The sequence below is a fragment of the Emydura macquarii genome, unplaced genomic scaffold, assembly GCF_026122565.2.
Source record: "Emydura macquarii macquarii isolate MOO-44397 ecotype Brisbane River unplaced genomic scaffold, CSIRO-AGI_Emac_v2 contig_1386, whole genome shotgun sequence".
Classification (NCBI taxonomy): Eukaryota; Metazoa; Chordata; order Testudines; family Chelidae; genus Emydura; species Emydura macquarii.
Genome location: NW_027131523.1, coordinates 949,423 through 971,282, shown reverse-complemented (window position 1 = coordinate 971,282; position 21,860 = coordinate 949,423). Strand labels below are relative to the sequence as shown.

Sequence of the window (21,860 nt, the reverse complement as noted above, 5' to 3'; positions counted from 1 at the left end):
CCGCTCCCTGGATGGCTGGAGGAGGAGCCCAGCCTCAGTCCGGGGGGGGGGGTCACCCTGGGGGGCACAGAGCTGCAATGCGAGGCCCCCTGTGACAAGAGGCACCAGGGGCCCATGCCCGGCGCTGACACCCTCCCCCAGCCTCCACCCCAAGGTGATTTAACTCAGGCCACAGCTGACTCCAGGGCAGAGCCTGAGTAACTAGCACAGCCAGCATGTGTCCGCCTCCACAGCTTCATGGGGCGCCCCATAGCTTGAGACCAGGCCTTCAGCACCATTGCCCTGGCTCCCCTGAGAACCCAGCCTGGCATGCCTGGGGTGGGGGGGGGGGGTTATAGGGACCCCCCCCCCAGCCTGTCAGCAAGGGATCCACTGATCAGTCAGCTGACCACAGGGTCGGACCCGCCAGGGGTGGCAGAGGTTGAGTGCAGCCTGGCCCAGCCCGGCCCCCTTGAGCCATGGCAGTCTCTAGGCACCATCCCGAGACCCCGGGAGCAAAGGGGGAGCCGGTGGGTGTCAGCAGCCCAGCCAGGGGGTCTCTGTGACAGAGTCCCACAGCGATCGGGGCCTGGAACTGCGCAGGTGCAGCCAGTCCGGACTCTAGCACTCTGGAGTCTGTCCCTCAGGTCCCTCCCCCCCGCCGCACCACACCCACCCGCCTCTGGCTCGTGTCCAGCCCCCCTGCTTTGCCTGGACTCCCCCCGTGGATCCCCTTGGCTGGGTCCCGGGGAGTCCTCCACCCCCACAGGGCCAGGCCCCCCTTGCAGGCAGAGGCGCTTCCCAGCCAGCCGGGGCGTCAGGGGGTTATTAGTTCTCAGGGGCACAGCGTGGAGAGACTTTGCTGGCAGCTTAACCAGGCGTTACAGCAGCCACCAGCTGGGGAGCCCTATTCTCAGGGCTCCCTCCCCCTGGGCCCCCCAGGAGAGGGGAGAGAGGAGGATGGCATGTTTCTCCTCCCCTTCCAGTGGCCAGGACTGGCAGCAGGGGGGATGCTTACCACAGCACAGGTGCAGCCCACCCCAGAAGGGTCACTTCTCCCAGCTGTGGGGAGATGGGGCCCCACGGGATCCCCCCACCACACCCCACCTCCCTCCCCACTGCTGGGCATCCCGGCCTGTCTGGCCCCTGCCCTGAGAGCACAACCACCACAGCCAAGGGCTCTGTTCAGAGCAGCACGACTTTATTGGCAAAACAGGAGCTACAGAATCTGTGGGGAGCAGGCAACCCACCCCCCATCTCAGCCTGCTCCCCTTACCCCCATTCATCCTCTGCTTTCCACCAGGACAGCTTCCCTGACAGGGCGCAGCACCCCCCCAGCGAAGGCAGCCTGGTGACAGGGCCCCAGCAGCGTAAACAGCTGCAGATGCCCCCCACATCAACCCACAGCAGCACGGCCAGCCGCCATCGCAGCCCCTCCACCAGGCCATGGGTCAGTGGCAATTCCACATCCCCCCTCACCAGCCCCACTGATCCACAGGCCCCAGGTTAGCTACAAAGGGCGGGGGAGGGGGCACGGAACTGGGAACAGAACCCAGGAGTCCTGGCTCCCCCGGCCAGCACAGGGCTCAGCACACGCAGGGTCTTGGCACCTGGAAGAGAAACATGGGCTGCATTAGCCTCTGCACAGCCCCCCCATACCCTAATCCCATCTCAACCCCAGCTGGGGCCCCCTCAGTCCCTGGGGTGTCAAGGCCCCAGAGGCACCGACATCGTCACAGGGGTTCAGAGCCCAGTGCTGACATCATTGGGGACCCCCAGCCCCATATTCTCCCCACCCCCTAAGTCACCTGCCCCAGGACCCCCATTCTACCCCACAAGTTCCCACTTCCCTCACCCACCCATCACTCCCCCATACAATCCTGCCCCTCCCCCGCAGCGTTGGGGGGAGGGAGCTACTCTGCTGCCCCCCACGCTCCCTTCCCAGGATACTCACTGGTCTAGGGGCTGCAGAAGGGGGACATGTTCCATCTGACTTTTTTTTTACCCCCATGACCCCAGCGGCATCCCAAGGTCACAGCACCTGGAGGGGAAGCAGAGGCCTGGTCAGCAGTGCAACCCAGCTCAGAGGCCCCCCAGAACAGGGTCAAGCTGGGACCCCAGCATCTGGAACCACCCTCCCCCAGAGGGCATCTGTCCTCCAGCTTTGGAGAGCCCCCACCCCCTGCTGGGGTCCCCTCAGTCCCTGGGGTGTCAAGGCCCCAGGAGGCACTGATGTCGTCACAAGAGTTCGGAGCCCAGTGCTGACATCATCAGGGACCCCCTCCCCATGGGGGGAGGGCTGGGGTTCCCCAGTTTCCTGGCAGAGCAGGGCCATCCCCATGGCAGCATCAGATCAACACCTACCTGCCGGGGGGCTCACACATCACCCCAATGCCCATGGGGCCATGCAGGGAAAGCATCACAGCTCATTCCTCCAGGCTGCCCTGCCCCATTTCACCAGGTGTCCGGGGGAGGGGGGGCTCCCCAGAGAGGGCAGCACCACCTGGGCACCCCACGGCTCACCCACGGCAGAGTCACCGCTGGGCACCTGCAAAGGGGAACAGCATGAGGCAGCCACCCCGCATCACCCCCAAACCCATCTCCCCCAAAGCCTGGATCTCAGTCCCCCACCCGAGGGGACACCAATGTCCTCAGCCAGGCACTCCGACCGCAGCCCGGGGCTGACACCTGCAGGGGCCCAGCAGCCCCATAACCCCACCCTTCTCGGCCAGCCCAGCCCCCCTTAGCTCACCCCACAGCAGCCCTCCCTGGTGGTAGCAGCCCTCCCGCCCCCCAAATCCCCGCTCAGCACACCCGGGGGCACCCCTCCTGCCCCCAGGAGCTTCTCCCCCCGCCTGGATTGCCCCACAACTTGACCCCCAGCTTGGATTCCCCCCAAGGCGCATCGCCCCATCTCACCCTGCGCACATGACCCAGCTCTCTGCAGCTCCACGTGGCGGCAGCTGCGTCCGGGCCGGCGCTTCCGCGCGCGCCCCTATTTAACTAGCCCCGTGAGGACCCCGCTCGGGGCTGCCCCGCCAAGTGCCTGACGGAAAAGGCCAGGACCTCGTCTCTCCCGGCGGGGGGAGGGGGTTGTGGGGCGGCTCGGAGGAGAGCCCCGGGGCGGGGAGGAAGTGGCAAGGGGGGGGGAGTATCTGTGGGCAAGAAGAGCGAGACAGGCATCTAAAGGGCAGACCCGGGGGGCGGGGTCTTTGAATGGGGCGGGGCCTATGACGAAAGAGGGGCGGGGCCTACGACTAAGGAGGGGCGGGGCCTGGTAGTGGGGAGGAGCCTAGGGAGGGGGTCACAGAGGGAAAGGGGGGACCTGGGAGGGGGCTAGGAGTGGGGAGAACAGGAGCTGGAGCAGCAGGAAGTGGGGGGCTTTTCCCACCTGCACCCCTGTCTGGCCCCCCCAAAATACCTAAGGGATAGCACAGCCCTGGGGGGCAGAGCGAGGGGACAAGGAGCATCCCAAGGACAGGGGGACCCACCAAAAAGAAAGGGGGTGTGACATGTCCCCCCAGGCCTCTGTCTGGGGGAAATGATGCTCCCACCAGCCCCCCTCCCCGCCGTATATCCCTGCCCCCCGGGAACCCCAGCTGTGAGACATGCTCCCTTCCTGCTCCTATGTCCCAGCCCCCAGGAACCCCTGTCCTTGAATTACTTCTAGCCCTAGAAACCAGACACCAGGCCCAGGAGCCAGAAATGTCCCCGGCTGCGCTGGGCGGGGAACTGCACTGGTTATTTTTACGTCTCTGCCTGGCACAAGCTGTCCCAGCCCCACGTCTGCCCCGAGCCCCATGGCAGCAGCACGGGGGAAGTGCCTCCGCCCAGGCTGCCTGGAATTAGCCCAGCCGAACAGCTGCTGCAGCTGACCGGCCCAGAACAGGCCTGGCATGCGCCCAGCTCGGGGTGGGGCGGCAGGGGCATGTCAGGAATGATGACGTGTATGAGAGAGCTTCTAACGCTGCAAACTTCCCTGCAGCAGTGTCCCCAAGCAGGGTACCCGGCGCTGCGAGCTTCCCCATAGCAGTGTCCCCAGGGAGGGTACCCGGCGCTGCGAACTTCCCCTCAGCAGTGTCCCCAGGCAGGGTACCCGGCGCTGCGCACTTCCCCACAGCAGTGTCCCCAGGGAGGGTACCCGGCGCTGCGAACTTCCCCTCAGCAGTGTCCCCAGGCAGGGTACCCGGCGCTGCGAGCTTCCCCACAGCAGTGTCCCCAGGGAGGGTACCCGGCGCTGCGAACTTCCCCTCAGCAGTGTCCCCAGGGAGGGTACCCGGCGCTGCAAACTTCCCCGCAGCAGTGTCCCCAGGCAGGGTACCTGGCGCTGCGAGCTTCCCCACAGCAGTGCCCAGCCAGGCCTTTCTTTGTGCTGTGAGGGGAGCTGAAGGGGTTAATGGCCCATGCGTGTCGGGAGCCCCCCGCCCCCCTTTGAAATCTGACATTCCCTGTCCAGGAATCCTGGGGCAGAGGAGAGGAGAGACGAGGGGGGAGACGCCAGCGACACCCAGAGAGGGGAAGGGGTGAGTGTGAGTGCCAGGTAGAGGGAGAATAAGTGGGACACCCCCCCCCAACATTCCCCCCCCCCGCACCAGTGTTGCCAGCTGTTGTGTCCTGGCTGGGGAGGAGGGGGGGATTCAGGGGTGCTGGGGGGGCTGAGAGGACGGGGTGGGGATCAGGGCAGAGGGCTGGGAGAAGGGGAGAGTTGGGGGCACGCAGTGGGGAAATGGGAACTGGGGGCTGGCGGCAGGTGGGGGGCGGGGGGGTTGCGAGAGGAGACGTGTCTGCACAGCTGGGGCGGGAGGCGGGGGTTTGACCCACAGCTGCTGGGAGAGAGGAGGGGTGTCCGTGGGGTGAGGGTCCCCGTCTGGGGTGGGGCAGGGGGCAGACAGGACGGGGGGAGAAGCTCAGCTATGGCTCTTCACCCCTTTTCCTGTGTTGCTGCCCCCCAAGCCCCCGCCCCCAGGAGCTGGCGGGTCCAATCCCCCCATCCCCCCTTCCTCCCTTCTGCCCTGATTTTCCTTGCTTCCCGGCCAGTGCGAGGGGTTGAAAAATGCAGGAGCAGATGCTGGGGGGAGAGGGGGGCCAGGAGGAGGGGGGGCCGAGGGGAGGGGGCAGGGCCAGGAAGCCTGTTCCTCGCCCCTCCCGCCTCCCCCTTAATTTTTTTCCACTTTCTCACCCCAAGTCAACCTCCCTGGCCCAGCCGGCCGAGGGGAGGAGATAGGACGTGTGGGGGGGGGGATACTCCAAGCTCAATGGAGTGGAGGGGGTGCTAGGGGAGACAACAGAGCAGGGGCAGATTCCTGGGGGTCTGGAGCAGAGGCCCATGGGGAGGGAGCAGCGTTCTCAGGCAGGGAGCCAGCCCCAGCCCCCTGGTCCCCAGTTGTTATGGGGGCGCCCGAGACCCCCTTCCCATCTAGGGGGGGAGCAGCCCCTACATAGAGCCAGAATCATGCCCCCCCCCCACCCCCCGCCCGATGAGCGAGTCCTTGGTCCCTCTGAGTCAGGGGCTCGGATCCCCACATCCGGGCCTGGCTTCCATGGAGGGAGGGGTCCCCTCGCCCCGCCAGGACGACCCCTAGCAAGGTCAGCAAGGCCCTAGGCAACATCATGGTAGCCCCTAGCGACGCCGTGGCGACCCCTGGCCACCCCAGCAAGGCCCTTGGCAACGTCATGGCGACCCTTAGGGATGCCATGGCGACCCCCGGCAGCCCCCCGGCGGCCCCTAGTGACGTGGGGGTGGCTCCTCGCAAGGCGGGTGAAGGTGGAAGCAGGGTACCCCTGCCACCGGTACCGGCACCGCCCTGACAGCCCCCCATGAGAGGCGGAGGGGAGGCGGGGAGGGGGGGCGATGCAGGAGCCAGCGCCGTCAGCCTCCTGGCTGGGCCTGCTCCGTGGCGCGGCTCCAGCCCTAACTGCTAACACATGTTGTCCCCGCGCCGCCCGGCTCCACATCAGCGTGTCCCCCCCCCCCGTCCCCCGCCTGGGCAGCACCAGACCCACAAGGTAGCTGATGAGACGGCTGGAGAGCGGCGGGGGGCAGGGGGGGGGCACCGTGCGGGCCTGGAGCATGGCCACAGGTTCCCCGTGGGGCTGGGGGGGTTTCCTGTGGGGCTGTAGCAGGGGGTTTGGCTGGGGGGAGAGAAGAGGGTCAGTAGGGGGGGCCTGGGGAGGGGACTCTTGTCTCATGGTGGGCCCAAGCGGGAGGGGTCTCAGGAGGGCGGGGGGGGCGTCCGGGCAGGTCTCACCTCCCCCGCGCCCCCGTTTTGCCCCCCAGCTTGCACCATGTCCGTGATCTACAGTGAGGTGGCCGGGGAGGAGCCCTCCAGCGACAGCTTCTGGCTGGTGAGCAGCTGGGGGGGGGGGGAGCAGCGGTGGGGGGGTGGCTGTGAGAGCCTGGAGGGGCTTGGTGCCTGCGGTGGGGTTGTGGGAGGCTGGCTCCGGGGGGGGACTCGCCAGATACAGGGGGGCCCAGGGCGTGGGGGGCAGTACGGGGGGAGGTTCCAGTCGGGGCACTGTGGGATGGAGGGGGGAGTGAATCGGACGGGGGGGGGGGGGGGGGGGGACTCCAGCTGGTGCTGACCCCTCCCCCCCCGTCTGCCCGCAGCCGAACCAGTACCAGCGCACCGTGCGGCGGCTGGACGAGGGCTCGCGGGTCTGCGACCAGCTGGTCGGCTGCTTCCGGGAGCGGGCCCAGATCGAGGGCAGATACGCCCAGCACATGGGGGCCTGGGTGCAAAAGTGGCGCCCCCTGGTGGATGCGAGTGAGTCCCCCCTGTCCCACCCCCCGTGCCCCCTACTCACCCCCCCCCTCCCCGGAGCCCCACGCCCCCATCTCAGCTCTGCCCCGCGCCCCTCCGCAGGCCCCCTGTACGGCTCGCTGCGCCGGGCCTGGCAGGCGTTCCTGGACACCACGGAGCGGCTGAGCCGGCTGCACCGGGACACGCAGCGGGCGCTGGTGGCGGAGGAGCTGGCCCGCCTGCGGGGCTGGCAGCGGGACAACTACCACCGCAAGCTGCTGGGCGGCTTCCGCGAGGCCTGCGAGCTGGAGAACGGCTTCCGGCGCGCCCAGAAACCCTGGGCCCGCCGTCTGCGCAAGGTGGGGGGCTGTGGAAGTGGGGGGGGGTCGCAATGCTTGGGGGTTGCATTCAGGATGGAGGGCGCCGCCCAGGGGCGCTCGGGGTCCTGGCACTGGGGTTGCGGGGAGGCCATGGGGGGATCGGGGCGGTCGTGGGGAGCCACGGGGGATATGGGGGGTGGGGGGGGCAGCTGTGGGGGTCCCAGCCTTGGCTGCAGCCCCTGGTTTTGCCCCTCCCCCAGGCGGAGAAGGCCAAAGCTTCGTTCCACCAGGCCTGCCGCAAGGAGCACGCGGCCGCCGGGAGGGAGCAGCCGGCCCCGGGGGGCCCCCCCCTGCCCCCCGACCGCCAGCGCACCCTGCGGGAGGAGCGCCAGCGCCGCGCCCTGGAGACGCACAAGGTGGGCAGCTCCGCTCACGGACCCTCCCCCTGCAGTGAGACACCCCACCCCCGCCCCCCGGGCCATGGGGGCGCCCGAAGGATCCGGGCTGAGTGGCTCCCGCCTGCCCTGGCACGAAGGAGCCAGGTCTGTGCCCCCCCCCCACACACACGCCACCCTCCCCAGTCCCCGACGCCCCACGCTGCCCCCTTCCCCCAGCCGGCTCCCTCTCTGTCACCCCCAGGGCCGGCGCCTAGCTCCCACTCCATCCCTGTCCCAGCCCCACCACGGTCACCCTCAGCCCTTCGCTTCCTGACTCCTCACACCTGGCCAGCCGCCTGTGGGGGGGCCCCCCTCCATGGTCGTTAGTTGCTGGGTAGCCGATGTCCTGGTGATTGGTAGCCAATATCTTCCTTGGTGGGCTCTCTGGGCCTCCGCAGACAGTGACCAGCCCCGGTGACAATGCAGCATGCAGGGGAAACTGAGGCACGTGCTGTATTCCTGCAAAAGACGGCAGAAAATTCCCCTTCCTGGTTAACGAGGGGGCCTGCCCGTCTCGATGTTTCTCCCCCCGGCTCAGCTCTCGCAGGGCTAGTCCAGCCGGCCCCCCGCGTCCCCCCGCCGGCACAGAGCGTCCCCCAGGGGGACCCGTTCTTCTCTTGCAGACGGTCTGGGTCGTTGTCAGGACTCGGGCCGGCCAGCGGGCCCAGGGCTGGGCACGGCTGCCGATTGTTCTCACCCCGCCCCCCCCAGCGGTCACTACCCACCACCGGTGCCCCCCCTGACGCCCCTGCCCCCCAGGAGCGGCAGCGCTACGAGCAGGCCCTGGCGGAGCTGACCCGCGCCAGCCCGCGCTACGTGGAGGAGATGGAGTCGGTCTTCGAGCAGGGCCAGGAGCTGGAGCAGAGACGCATCGAATTCCTCAAGGAGGCCCTGACGGCTCTGCAGCGCCGGCTGGATCCCACCGCACACCCCGGGTAAGAGAGACCCCGACCCCCCCAGCACCGGCTGGATCCCACCGCACACCCCGGGTAAGAGACCCCGACTCCCCACCAGCTGGATCCGGCCCACCCCGGGTGGATCCCACCCCCCAGCACATCCCCCGCCCACCCCGGGTAAGAGACCCCGACCCCCCCAGCGCCGGCTGCACCAGCAGATTGGGTCTGGTGCTGGGAGGTGGCTGGGAAGGTTGGGCTGGGTCAGTTGCAGGGGTGGCGGGAGGGGAGAGTTGGCAGGGCTTTGCTGGGCCGGGGGGGGCAGGAGGAGGCTGGGTCGGGGGGGGCTGGAGCGGGACCCTCCCCGTCGCTGGTGCTGACACTCGGCCCCCCCGCAGGGTGCAGGCTGCGCAGACCCAGCTCCGGCAGGCCATCGCCGACGTCAGCGCCCACCAAGACCTGGACTGGTGGCGCCGGCAGCGCGGGCCTGGCATGGCCATGGCATGGCCAGAGTTTGAGGTGAGACCCCCACCCACGCCTCCCCTCCCAGAGCCCCCCACAAGCCCCCCAGCGCCAGGCCGGGCCGAGTCACAGCCCGGGCCCTTGGGTCTCCCCGCATCTTCCCTGCCCTCTCCAGACCCATGGTGCCGGCTCAGCCCCCCTTTCTCCCCCCAGGCCTGGAGCCCCGAGTGGGAGCAGCACAGCCCCACGGCGCCGGAGGAGGAGAAGGTGACGCTGCAGAGCATCCGGCCCCCCCCGGGCAGGTGAGTAGGGTGGGGGGGGCCCTGCCCAGCTTGTTCCCTGCAGCCCCCCAGTGGTGGCGGCAACCCAACAGTAGTGCCCCAGCCCCCCCCCCCCCCCGGGCACCTACCATGACACACCAGCCCCCCTCCCCCTCCCTGGAGACCCTATAATAACACCCTGGGAAAGCCAGCCATAACTCTCCAGCACCCTGCTGGGGGGGAGGGGAGGGCTGGGCTGTGGGGGTGTCCCCCGGAGCTCTGCCCCATCTCAGCGCCTGTGCCCCCCCCCACAGCGTGGCCGAGGTGCCGGCGCCGGTACCGGTTCTGGGCCAACGGGTTCGGGCCATTTATGACTATGCGGGGCAGGAAGCCGACGAGCTGAGCTTCACCGCAGGTGAGTGACCCCCAGGGGGGCCCTGAGCCCCTCCCCCGACGGGCCCCCACCCCTCAATGGACACCATCCCACTCCTGGACAGACCCCACCCCCACCCCACTGAGCCCCCTCTGCTGACAGCCCCCCACCCCCGAACAGACCCCTACCCCCACCCCACTGAGCCCCCTCCCCCGATGGACCCCAGCCCCCACCCTGAACAGGCCAGGGATCCAATGAGCTGGTCTTTCCCTGGACCCTCCCCCCATTGCCCCCCCCCCCCCCGCAGGCCCTTCACTCCCCCCTCCCAGCCCGCCCCCTAACAAGCTGCCTCTCCTTGCAGGGGAGGAGCTGACGAAGCTGGAGGAGCAGGACGCCCAGGGCTGGTGCAAGGGGGTGACGGACGGGGGCGCGTGGGGCTGTATCCCGCCAACTACGTCCAGCCGGTGCCCTGACCCCCGAGCCCCCTCCCCGCCTGGGGCTGCACCCCGCCGCCCACCTTCGGCTGTGACAGGGATAGCTGGGGGGGGCCCTGCACAGACACCCCCAACCCTGCCCTGCTGACCCCCCCCAACACCCAGCCCCCCCTTTCCCCAAGGGGTCCCAATCCACAACGCCGAGCCAGGCCCGGGAGCAGCTGCCTGCCGGGTGGGGGCTGCTGGGGGGAGTAGCAGGGGAGCCCTGGTAGCAGGTGCCCCCCCCCAGTGCCCACTGCAGCCCCCTGTGTCTGTCCAGCCCCGGGACCTCGTCCCCAATCCCGCCGGGACCCCGTGTCTGGGACACACCCACCTCCTGTGAGACAGCAATAAACTCGTCAATCCCCAGCAGAGTCTGAGTCCATCAGTGACGTGCAGCCCCCCCGTCCTGCCCCCCAGGCCCCACTGCCCCCCACCTCCTCCTGCGGGGAGCCCAGGGCTGAGCTAGCTGGGGGCTGTGGGGCGGGAGTGAGGGGCACCAGTGGTGCCAATCCTGGCTGGCTCCTCCCCCAAGTCTAGTCCCGCCCGCCGTGGGGCGCTGTGGGGGGGCTGGGAATGGGGGCCGGCGGGGGGGGTCATCACCTGTGCTCAGTATGAGTCGTGCTGGGGTCAGCCTGGGCCATGGGGCGGGAGCAGCGTGAGGAGGGAAGGGAGGAAACGGGGCAGGGGCCCAGGGAGTGGGGCAGAGAGGCCATGTGGGGGGCAGGTAGACAGGCCATGGGGAGCTGTGGGGGAGGGGGCTGTGGGGTGGGTTATGGGGCTGTGGGGGAAGAGGGCGGGGGACAGGAGGCCCCCCTCCGATCCCCGCCCCCTGGAACAGCACCCAGCTCCTGCCCCGAGTCAGGGTGTGGGGCTCACCTGGAGACACCCCGCCTGCGGCCTGCCCTTGCTGGCAGGGGCCAATGGGGTGCTGCACCCCACGAGGCCTGGGCCAATCGGAGGCTGAGCCCCAGGGGCTCCCAGCCAGTCAGGCACTGCACCCCAGATTGCCCAGCCAATGAGAGCAGGCCGTTCCCTGGGCCCCCGGCTGGGCTGAGCCGCATCCTGCCTCGGGGACAGACAGACAGACGGACAGACGGAGAGGAGCCGCCACCGCATGGGACAGACGGACCATGGGGCCCCCAGGCTTCGCCGTCCTCCTGCTGCTTGCGCTCTGCACTCAGGCACTGATCCGGTGAGGGCCCCGGACGCCTGGGTCCTATCTGGGAGGGGTGTGGGGTCTAGTGGGTAGAGCAGGGGGAGGCAGGCTGGGAGCCCGGACGCCTGGGTTCTCTCCCGGCTCTGGAACGGGGGGTGGTTTCTAATGGTTAGAGCAGGGGGGCTGGGTTCTCTCCCAGCTCTGGGAGGGGAGTGGAGTCTAGTGGGGAGAGGGGAGGGCTGGGAACCAGGACGCCTGGGTTCTCTCCCAGCTCCAGGAACGGGGGTAAGTGGGGTCATGGCCGGGATGACGCAGGTGCCAGCGTGGGCAGGGGCTGCCTGGCTCTGCAGATCAAAGGCTCCGTCTGCCCCACAGGCAGCCGTGCCAGCCCCCCCACCCCAGCCCGGGATTTCTGAGCCGGCTCCACCCAGCCAGTCACCCGCCCAGTCCAACCAGTCTGGCCAGTTCCAGGCAGCAGCTGCCCCACCAGACACTCCCGTTGCCCACAGCTGGCTCCCTGCTGCCCCCAGGGCTGGGACTGGCTGGCTGGGGGGGGGCAGGGAATGGGGCCAGGGCCTTTCCCCTCTAGGGGGCGCTGGCCCCAGGGTGGGGGACTGGCAGGCTCAGGCGGGTGGGGGGGGAGGTCCCTGGGGGGTCCCCACTGTTTCCTTTGCACTGACGCCCCCCATTGCCCCCGCCCCGGCAGGATTCCCCTGCGGAAGTTCCCTTCCGTCCGGACCAGGTTCAGGAGGCCGAGGCTCCCCATCGCTGACCAGGCGGCTGCAGGGGGGCCGGGCAGGGGTCCCCACAGCCGCTCTGCCGCCCCCCAGCGCCTGCACAACTACATGGACGTGAGTCACCCCCCCACATGCCCTGCCCCGGCCCTGGGGGGGCTGGGCTGGAGGGGAGGAGGTGGGGGGCTGGGGGTGTGCTGGGGGGCTGGGGATGGCACTGGGGGCTGTGACTCAGGGCTGACCACCCCCCCCCCCGGGCCCACAGGCTCAGTACTACGGGGAGATCGGGGTCGGGACCCCCCCCCAGCGCTTCAACGTGGTCTTCGACACCGGCTCCTCCGACCTGTGGGTGCCTTCGTCCAGATGCTGCCTGCTCCACCTGGCCTGCTGTGAGTGGGGGGCACCGGCAGGGCTGGGGGGGGCCGAGGGGAGGAATGGGGGGGGCTGGCCAAGGGGCTGGGGGAGGGGCTGAAGGTGGAGGAGGGGGGCCTGTGTCTGTGGTGCCAAGGGGGGAGGGTCCCTCTGCCTGTCCTGACTGCCCCTTCTCCCCCAGGGGTGCATGGGGGGCTCTGTCCGTCTGTCCTGACCCCCCCTCTCCCCCAGGGGTGCATGGGGGGCTCTGTCCGTCTGTCCTGACCCCCCCTCTCCCCCAGGGGTGCACACTCAGTACTACTCGCTCTTCTCCTGCACCCACCGACCCAACGGCACCGCTTTCTCCATCCAGTACGGCAGCGGCAGCCTCAAGGGCTTCCTCAGCCAGGACTCGGTCACGGTGAGTGGGGGCCCGGACGCCTGGGTTCCATGCCCGGCTCCGGGAGGGAAGAGGGGGGGTCCAGCTTTTGGAGCGAGGTGGGGAGGGGCTGGGAGCCAGGACTCCTGGGTCCCATCCCGGCCTCTGCCCCCAGGTGTCCAACCTGACGGTGGAGAACCAGACGTTCGCCGAGGCCGTGGACCTGCCGGGGCTGGTGTTCGTGGTGGCCAAGTTCGATGGCATCCTGGGGCTGGGGTACCCCAACCTCTCCATGCGCCGGGTGCCCCCCGTCTTCGATAGCATGATGGCGCAGGGGCTGCTGGCCCAGAAGGTCTTCTCCTTCCACCTCCGCAGGTCAGAGCCCCCCGCCCCCCGCGTTCCGGGACCCCCAGCACCCCCAGCGCCCAGCCCCCGATGTCCCCATCCTCTCAGGTGCCCAGGCTCTGCCCCCCCCCCCGCCAAAATCCCCCCGTGCCCCAGCCCCCACGTGCCCCATCCCCTGGCCCCCCAGCACCCCCTCCTGCCTGAGATCCCAGCCCCCAGCCGCCTGGAGCCCCCCCCCCCCCCGCCTGAGATCCCAGCCGCCTGAGTCCCCCAACCCCCCCCAGCTTTCTCACCCCTTCTTCGCAGGGGCTCGGAGGACGGCGGCGAGCTGCTGCTGGGCGGCGTGGACGCGGGGCTGCACGAGGGGGAGCTGCACTACGTGGGGGTGTCCCGCAGGGGCTACTGGCAGATCCCGGTGGACGAGTGAGTGTCCCCCCCCCCACGACTCCCCAAATCACCCTGAACCCCCTCCAGCCCCCGGCCCCTCCCGAGCCCCCATCCTCCCCTTGAACACCCCCTGACCTCTCCTTTCTGCAGGATCAGGGTGAACACGTCCCGAGGGGACCCCGGGGGCAAGGGGCCGGCTCTCTGCCGGGGGGGCTGCCAGGCCATCATAGACACCGGCACCTCCCTCATTTCCGGCCCCCCCTCGGAGATCAAGACCCTGCACGAAGCCCTGGGACCCTTCCGCGCCCTTGGGGGGCAGGTAAGGGGGCCGGACGCCTGGGTTCTATCCACGGGAGCGAGGGCTGGGGGCTGGGGGCCAGGACTCCTGGGTTCTATCTGGGCTGTGGGGGGGAGTGGGGGCTGGTGGTTAAAGCAGGCGGTGGGGGTTGGGGGCCAGGACTCCTGGGTTCTATCTGGGCTGTGTGGGGGGGAGGTCTGGTGGTTAAAGGGGGGGCCAGGACTGGGGGCTGGTGGTTAAAGAGGGGGTGGGGGCTGGGGGCCAGGACTCCTGGGTTCAGTTGCACGCAGCGCCCCCTGCTGGCTGTTGTGCTGGGCTGTGGGGGGGGGAGCAGCCCCAGGGGTGCGTGCTAACCCCCCCCCCCCGCTCTCCCCCAGTACCAGCTGGATTGCAACCACCTCTCCGACCTGCCCGAGGTCTCCTTCGTGCTGGGGGGGAAGCCCTTCCACCTGACGGGGGAGCAGTACACCCTGAAGGTGAGCGGGCCCCAAGGCACCCCCGGGGCCGGCGAGGTGGGGGGCTGGGACTGGGGGGGCTGGGAAATAGCTAGGCCGAGGGGGAGCGACGCTAGGACGGGCTCGGCCCAGGGGGCTGCTGGGATTGTCTGGGCCTGGAGGGGGGGACCCCACAACTTGGGCGGGAGATGTGGGGACTGGCCAGGCTTGGGGAGGGGGGGTGTGGAGGCGCTGGGCCTATGGGGTGGGGCTGGGGGGAGGGGAGATGGGTCCATAGGGAGGAATGGGGCGCCGGGGGGGGTGACCGTGGGCTCATGGGGGGGCAGGGGCTGCTGCTGGGGGGCGCTGAGCCCACCCGGGGAAGGGAGGCCGGTTGCTGAACCACGTCCCAGGCCGGGTCTGACCCCGCACCCCCTGCCCCCCCCAGATGACGCAGCTGGGAATCACCGTCTGCATCAGTGGGTTCATGGCCCTGGATGTGGCCCCCCCGGCCGGGCCCCTCTGGATCCTCGGCGACGTCTTCCTGGGCCAGTACTACACCGTCTTCGACCGCGAGCACGACCGCGTGGGGCTGGCTCGGAGCAAGTCCGCCCCCCCACCCGGCCCCACAGCCAGCCCCACCCCGCCCCCGCCGGAGACCCCCCCACCCAGCCACACAGCCAGCCACACCCCAACCCCGGCCCCGAGCACCCACCATCCCACCACACACACCAGGGCCTCAGGAAGCCTGGGTCCCAGCCCCAGCTCTGGGAGGGCAGCAGGATCTAGTGCTTAGAGTGGGGTGGGGGCTGGGAGCCAGGACTCCTGGGTTCTCTGCCCAGCTCTGGGAGGGCAGCAGGGTCTAGTGGTCAGAGCAAGGAGGGGCGCTGCTCTGGGGGGGGGGGCGAGGCGTTAATGTCTGAGCACCACCCCCCAGTACGGAGTATCCCTCAGGGCCCTCCTGGCCCCCCTGATCCAGCGCCCCCCCCACCCCACCGCCGACTCCTCCGTACTCCAGCGGTGCCCCCGGCAGGGGAGAGGGAGCCCGCAGACTCGGTTCCGGGGTGAAGGTGTATCGGGGTCCTGGCGCCCTGGCCCCATGGTTCCAGGCCCCACGGAGCAGCTCTCAGCAGCAGGGCCTGTCCCCTGCGCACGGGGCCGGACGGAGACGCCCGGCCCATGATTTCCCTTTCACGCGCCCCCCCCCACAGCCACGTTCCGTGTCACCCTCCTGCCGTGGCGAGTTACCGCCCCCCCCCGTAGAAAACACCCCCCGTCCACCACGCTGTCCTCCCGGCCTCATCCCAGGAGGGGTCGGGGTGTCCCCGGGCCAGCCGCCGGGGGGGACTTTAAGCCTTACCCCTCAGGCTATGCCACCCTCCCGGAACACGTTCACGCGAATGCCCAGCACCTAGCCCGTCTAAGGAGTGCCGGGGCGGGGGGCGGGGTTAGCACTGTCCGGGGACCGGACAGGGACCCTGGGGCGCAGGCGTCTGCTGTCTGCCAGGGCCTGGCTCCGGCTGGCCACCTAGCTGAGCATGCCGCACGCCGGGGAAACTGAGGCACGGCCGGCATTCACACACAATGTTAAGCCAATTCCCACTTCGTCACTGGCTCCTGGCCTGGCTTCTGCCCGCTTTGGCTCAGGCCTCGCGCCCCAGGCGCTCTCCGTCTGCTGCACCCTCTGTCGGCCCATTGCTCCCCCCCCCCCACACCCACTGATTCTCCAGCAGAGCCAGAGGCCCCCCGGGGCTGGAGCGAGCCGTCAATAAAGAGCGATGGTTCCAGAGGGCCTGGGGGTCGTCATTGCTGGGCACGGCGGGGGGCTGGGGGTGTGGGGAGGCAGGGGCAGGTCGTGCGCCCGAGTGGGGGGCAGCAGAGACTCAGGCGTGGTGGGGGGTGATCAGTGGCCCGTGAGCAGCGGCCAGCTGGGCCATCACCCCCCTCAGGATGGCTCAAGGGGGGCGGGGGGGGGACCCCCACGTGCCCTGGCTGTGCAGTGTCTGCAGACTGAGCAAACGGCGCTGCTCCATCCCTCCCCCCCCACACCTGCTCCCTGGGTATCCCCCCCCCCCCCTCGGCCAGCGATCCCTGCCAACCTCCTCATCACCCGGAGCGGGGGCCCCTATTCCCCCCCATGCCAGGGCCTGGGCTGCCCCCTACCCCAGCCCGGCTCCGCAAGTCGCTGCAGCCGAACGCGCCGGGCCTGCAGGCCTGGGACTCTGGGCGCTTGCGTTGGGCTCTGTTCCCTCATAGGGCCCCGAATCCCAGGCTCAGCCCCCCATCTCTAGCCCCATGTAAAGCCCCCTCCCCCCCGTCTCTAGCCCCATGTAAAGCCCCCTCCCCCCTGTCTCTAGCCCCATGTAAAGTCCCCCCCCCATCTCTAGCCCCATGTACAGTCCCCTGGCCCCACATCACCCCACTCCCATGTCACCCCTCCGGTCTCTATCCCCAAGTAGTGACTCCCCCCATGTCACCCCCCCGGGCACTCGCCCACGTGGACTCCCCCCACACTTTCGTCAGTCCCCTGGTCTCTATCGCCACATATAATATAGAGCCCCTCCCACCCCAGTGTCACCCCCCCCACCCCGGTCTCTATCCCCATTTGGTGCCCACCCCAGTCACCCTGGCCCTGATATTCAGGGTCCTGCACTTTGCAAATGCAGCAATGCGGGGGACGTGGGGGGGGGGGACTGGACCCCCATGGGGGTTCAGGGGACCGGACCCGGAGCCGCTTAGCTGGGCCCCAAAGCCATGGGAGCCCCAGAGTCAGCTGCTGGGTGCGACGCAGGGGCGGGGTGTCGTGGAAGGATTTATTTCCATGTGGGGCGTGCAGGGATGGGGGTGAATGTTTAGGAACGGCCCCCCCGGGGGGGGGGAGCCCCCGTCACGTGCCATGGCCATAGCTCCTACCAGCCCAGAGATCCCAGAGCGCCACCTTGTCCTGGGAAGGGGGGGGTTAACTAGTGAAATCCAGGGGCTCCATCGCCCCCACTCGCCCCTGTGAGAGTGTGTGAGTGTGTGTCGGTGTTAGTGTTACTGTTACATGTGTGTATTACCTGGGGGGGGGGGGGTGCGCACACATAACTGACCCATGTTTGCATACGTGTGTGTGTGTGAGAGACATGCGTATGCACACGTGTGCTACCCATGTGTGTGTTACCAGTGTGTGTGTGTGTGTGTGTGTGTGTGTGTGTGCACATGTGTGTGTGTGTGTGTGTGTGTGTGTGTGTGTGTGTGTGTGTGTGTGTGTGTGTGTGTGTGTGCGCACATTAGTGTTCCCTGTGTGTGCGCACACATAGGTGGTCCCTGTTTGTGTGCACACGTGTGTTCCGTGTGTGTGTGTGTGCACGTGTGTGCATGCCTGTGCATGAAGCCAGTCCATGAGTGAAACTGGCGTGTTTGTTCTGGGGGGTGCCTGGGGTGTGTGTGATGGGGGGGCTTAGCTGGGGTCCATTTCTCCCCTCCCCCCAGCTCCCCTCCCCTCCCCTCCAGGCACCGCAGGGTTAATGCAGCCACTTGCTGCCCCCTCCCTCCTGCCCCCCCAGCAGACTCTGCGGCCCCCCCTTAACCCCTCGGTCTTCCCCAGCGGCCCCCCCATTTCTTTGCAGGGTCTTTAAGGTGGCTCTGCAGTCAAAGCTACGGCCCCACATTAACTGGGCCAGCCGGGCCCCCCCCGCAACCCCCCCCCATACTGTAAGGGGGGGTGCAGTGATCGGCCCCCTCCCCCACTCCTTCCCACTGACCTCTCATGCCGGTGGGGGGGGGGCCCAGATCCGAGCCCAGCCCTTTGCAGACGCCAAACCCCCCCCCCCCCGTTTTCGGGCCAGCCCCCCCCCCGCCGCCCCCCCCGGAATGGCCAGACTCCACCTTAAGAGCGGTGATGTCATAGCAGGTCCGCAGTAGCAGCAGAGCAGCTACTCCGCAGCTCCCAGCCTCGCCGCGGGGGGGTCGGGGGGGGGAACCAGAGCCAGGATCGGGCCCCGCCAGCAGGAGCCGGCCGCCTTCGCCCCCCTCCGCCCTGGGCCCCCCAGCACCCGCCGCGGCCCGGCCCCGCCCAGCCCCCGCCGGGAGATGGTGGAGCCGCCCCCCCCAAAATAACGGGGAGGGGTGACTGCCAGGTGAGTATCGGCTGCGGGGAGGGGGCCAGGGATGGGGAGATGGGGGAGGGATGGAGGGGTGCGTGGGGGATGGAGGGGTGCATGGGGGAGGGGTGCATCGCGGGGGGGAGGGGTGCAGGGGGGAGGGGAGATCGCGGGGTGGGGGATGGAGGCAGTGCAGGGGGCGGGGGGGCCGGGGGGGCAGCGGACAGGTGTCTGCATGGAGGGAGGGTGAGTCAGGAGCTCCTGGCTTAGCAGGTGCTGGGGGGGCTTGGCCTGGAAGCTGTAGCCCCCCCCCCCCCCCCCAAGAACTGACTGTCTCTGGATTGAGCCTGGGGCGGGGGGGGGGGATCTGAGCCGTGGACAGATTGTGGGGGGAGGGGGGCAGGCAGCGGGATGCTGATGATTTTAGACACAGAAGAGGGATTCCGGGGGAGAGAAACACAGAGAGTGAGTGTGCACCAGCACCAACACACACACACACACACACACACAGTGCACCAACACACACACACAGTGCACCAACACACACACACAGTGCACCAGCACACACACACACACACACACACACACAGTGCACCAACACCAACACACACACACACACACAGTGCACCAACACACACACACAGTGCACCAGCACCAACACACACACACACACACACACAGTGCACCAACACACACACACACAGTGCACCAACACACACACACAGTGCACCAGCACCAACACACACACACACACACACACACACACACACAGTGCACCAACACACACACAGTGCACACACACACACACACACACCGAGTGCACCAACACCAACACACACACACAGTGCACCAACACACACACACACACACACACACACAGTGCACCAGCACCAACACACACAGTGCACCAGCACCAACACACACACACACACACACCACACCAACACACACACACACACACAGTGCACACACACACACAGTGCACCAGCACACACACACACACACACACACACAGTGCACCAACACACACACACACACACAGTGCACACACACCGAGTGCACCAGCACACACACACACACACAGTGCACCAACACACACACTGCAAACACACAGAGTGCACCAGCACACACATACACACACACACAGTGCACCAACACGCACACACACACACAGTGCACCAAAACACACAGGGTGCACCAGCAGACGCACGCATACACACACAGCACATGCACACACACACAGCACATGCACACAGCACACGCACACAACACATGCACACACAGCGCACACACGCACACAGACACAGCACACACGCACACACACAGAGTGCACCAACACACATATACACACACACAGAGTGCACCAGCACCAACACACACACAGTGCACCAAAACACACACACACAGTGCACCAACACACACACAGAGTGCACCAGCACACACGTACACATACACACACAGTGCACCTGCACAGACACACACACACAAAGTGCACATGCACACAGACACAGCATACATGCACACACATAGTGCACACACAGCACACACACACACACACACAGCACATGCACATGCACAGCACACACGCACAGCACACGCACACAACACATGCACACGTGCACACACATGCACAGAGCACATATGCACACACACAGAGAGGGCACATGTGCACGCACACACATACATGCTGAGCAGACATGCACGCACACACATACAACACATGCACACGCAGACACGCAGAGCACGAGCACACAGAGCACGCGCACACAACCCATTGGGGGCCCTAACCAGGAATATTCTCCCCAACTCCCCCCAGCCCCCGAAATACTCACTGCCTCACTCCGCACACCCAGCACACGTGGACGCGTTAAACACAACAAACAGCATTTTGGGGCCCCGGAGCTAAGTGGGGGCCTAGCGTCACGAGTGCACACGCACACAGCAAGCGCACACACACACGTGCACACACACACGCACACACACACACGCACACACACACACGTGCACACACACACACACCAGCACACACGGATGCACACAGAGCGCACACAAACACACACAGTCAGCCGGTTCCTAGGGGGACTCCCTTAGGCAGGACCTGTCCTAACCCCCCGCCCTGCCCCCTAACCTCTCCCCACACGTGGCTCAGGGACCATGGGACAAACCCATCTATGCTGGTGCAATTGAGAAGGGAGAGGGCGGATGGGGAGGGGGGGATCTCTGTGCCCCAGCAGCCTTGGAGATCCCACCCCCCCAGCCACCCAGAACTACTCCCAGACCCCCCCACCCAGCCCCACAGAATCCCCCCCGAACCCCTCCACATCCAGCCCCACAGAACCCCCCCGAACCCCTCCAAATCCAGCCCTCCCTGGGAACTACCCCCAATGCCCCCCAGGACTCCCACAGTCCCTCCCCTACCAGCACCTCTCGGGATCCCCCCTCACCTTAGAGCCCCCCCAGGGTCTCCCCACATCGGGACCCCAGAGCATAGCCCCCCCCGCCTTCCTGGACACCCCGCACTGAGTCCCACAGCCCCCCCCCGCCCCGCTCACAGCCCCCTCCCGGAGCCCAGCTGCTGCTGCTTTGCAGGTTCTGGGTGCGGGGGGGGGAAGGGGGGCTTCACTCCCCTCCCCCCCATGCTCAGATCTGCTGAGGTGGCTGTCCCGGCCCCCCCCCCCGCCCCTGCCTGTCCTTGCTGCACTCACCTGAGCGGGGGAGGGGTCCCCTGCTGGGGGGTTGCGCCCCCCCCGGGCCGTTTTTATGCCTCGTTCCCAGTCGATCACGGGGCGGGCGGGGGGGGGCTGCGCTAGCCCCAGTTACACAAGAGTCCCTGGGAAGGACACGGGCGGGGGGGGGGATGGGGCTGCAGCCACTTTGCCGCAAAAGTTAAAGGAGGGAGGGGGAGGGGGAGGGAATCAGCCCCCCCCCAGGTGCCAGCTGAGCCCTTTCAGCTAGAGTTGGGGGGGGCTGCAGCGCCCCCCCCCCGCTGAGCGCACAGCCCCTTGAGCTGGGGGGCAGAGATTGCAGCAAGGCGTCCTGTGGGGGGGCGGAGCGCAGCCTCCCCCTTTCCTAATCCCCGTCCCCCCCCCAGACCCCGCACAACCCTCGCCAGCCGCCAGCCGGGTCCCTGCGCTGCGGCGCCCTGGCCGGGGCAGGACGGGCTGCGAAGTCCTAGCGGGGGAGGGGAATGGGGGTGATGGGGGGCGGGGGGGAGAAGCAGGGGGAAGTTGGAGGGTCCCTGAGCTGAAACGCAACCGAACTCCGGGAAAGAAAGAGAGAAAGTGCCGGGGCTGAAGGAGTGCGGGAAAGAAAGAGAGAAAGAGCCGGGGCTGAAGGATGCGGGACGGAGGGACAGAGGGACGGAGGGACGGAGGGACGGGGCAAGGCACAGAGGAGGGACGCAGGGACGGAGGGACAGAGGGACGACAGAGGGACGGATGAACAGGGAAAGGCAGAGGAAGGACAGAGGGACGGAGGGACAGAGGGAATGGGAAAGGCACAGAGGAGGGCTGGACAGACAGAGGGACGGAGGGACGGAGGGACAGGGGACGGCACGGAGTAGGGATGGATGGACAGAGGGACAGGGGAAGGCAGAGGAAGGACAGAGGGATGGACAGAGGGACAGATGGAGAGGGGAAGGCAGAGGACGGACGGACCTGCACTAACCTTGCCCCCTTCTCTCTCTCTCTCAGCGCCCGCGCTGCCTGCCAGCTCCTCTGCCCATCTTCAAACTCCAGCCCCCCTCCAGGAT

General features: G+C 68.0%; 1 protein-coding gene, 1 long non-coding RNA gene, 2 other non-coding genes and 1 pseudogene across 5 annotated transcripts; 2 read left to right on the top strand and 3 right to left on the bottom strand.

The window, feature by feature from the left end:
- Positions 1-846: 846 nt before the first annotated feature.
- LOC137155887 (uncharacterized) lies at positions 847-21,851 on the bottom strand. 2 transcript variants are annotated; one of them, XR_010920612.1, is made up of 5 exons: positions 21,776-21,851; positions 7,761-7,935; positions 2,344-2,527; positions 1,934-2,020; positions 847-1,589 (listed from the first exon to the last, which is right to left on the bottom strand). It is a non-coding gene; the product is annotated as an uncharacterized lncRNA (long non-coding RNA). The 2 variants fall into 2 exon arrangements; XR_010920611.1 differs by lacking the exons at positions 7,761-7,935; positions 21,776-21,851 and adding an exon at positions 2,899-3,036 and having other exon boundaries at positions 1,180-1,589.
- Positions 1,665-1,753, bottom strand: LOC137155969 (small nucleolar RNA SNORD88). Its single transcript, XR_010920628.1, has one exon. It is a non-coding gene; the product is annotated as a small nucleolar RNA SNORD88 (small nucleolar RNA).
- On the bottom strand, positions 2,169-2,258 carry LOC137155968 (small nucleolar RNA SNORD88). Its single transcript, XR_010920627.1, has one exon. It is a non-coding gene; the product is annotated as a small nucleolar RNA SNORD88 (small nucleolar RNA).
- LOC137155795 (protein kinase C and casein kinase substrate in neurons protein 3-like) lies at positions 3,556-10,463 on the top strand (annotated as a pseudogene).
- NAPSA (napsin A aspartic peptidase) lies at positions 11,841-14,823 on the top strand. The gene is made up of 8 exons (XM_067552220.1): positions 11,841-11,947; positions 12,096-12,219; positions 12,484-12,602; positions 12,736-12,941; positions 13,212-13,328; positions 13,443-13,611; positions 13,968-14,066; positions 14,473-14,823. Exons 1-8 carry the CDS (start codon positions 11,942-11,944, stop codon positions 14,818-14,820), a joined length of 1,188 nt encoding a protein of 395 aa, XP_067408321.1. The 5' UTR covers positions 11,841-11,941; the 3' UTR covers positions 14,821-14,823.
- Positions 21,852-21,860: the final 9 nt, after the last annotated feature.

What these genes read in the sequence shown, in the direction of transcription:
- NAPSA (XM_067552220.1), top strand. An exon ending in CCTGCTCCACCTGGCCTGCT is followed by an intron (nt 12,220 to 12,483) that starts GTGAGTGGGGGG and finishes CCTCTCCCCCAG; the next exon opens with GGGTGCACACTCAGTACTAC. An exon ending in TCAGCCAGGACTCGGTCACG is followed by an intron (nt 12,603 to 12,735) that starts GTGAGTGGGGGC and finishes CTCTGCCCCCAG; the next exon opens with GTGTCCAACCTGACGGTGGA.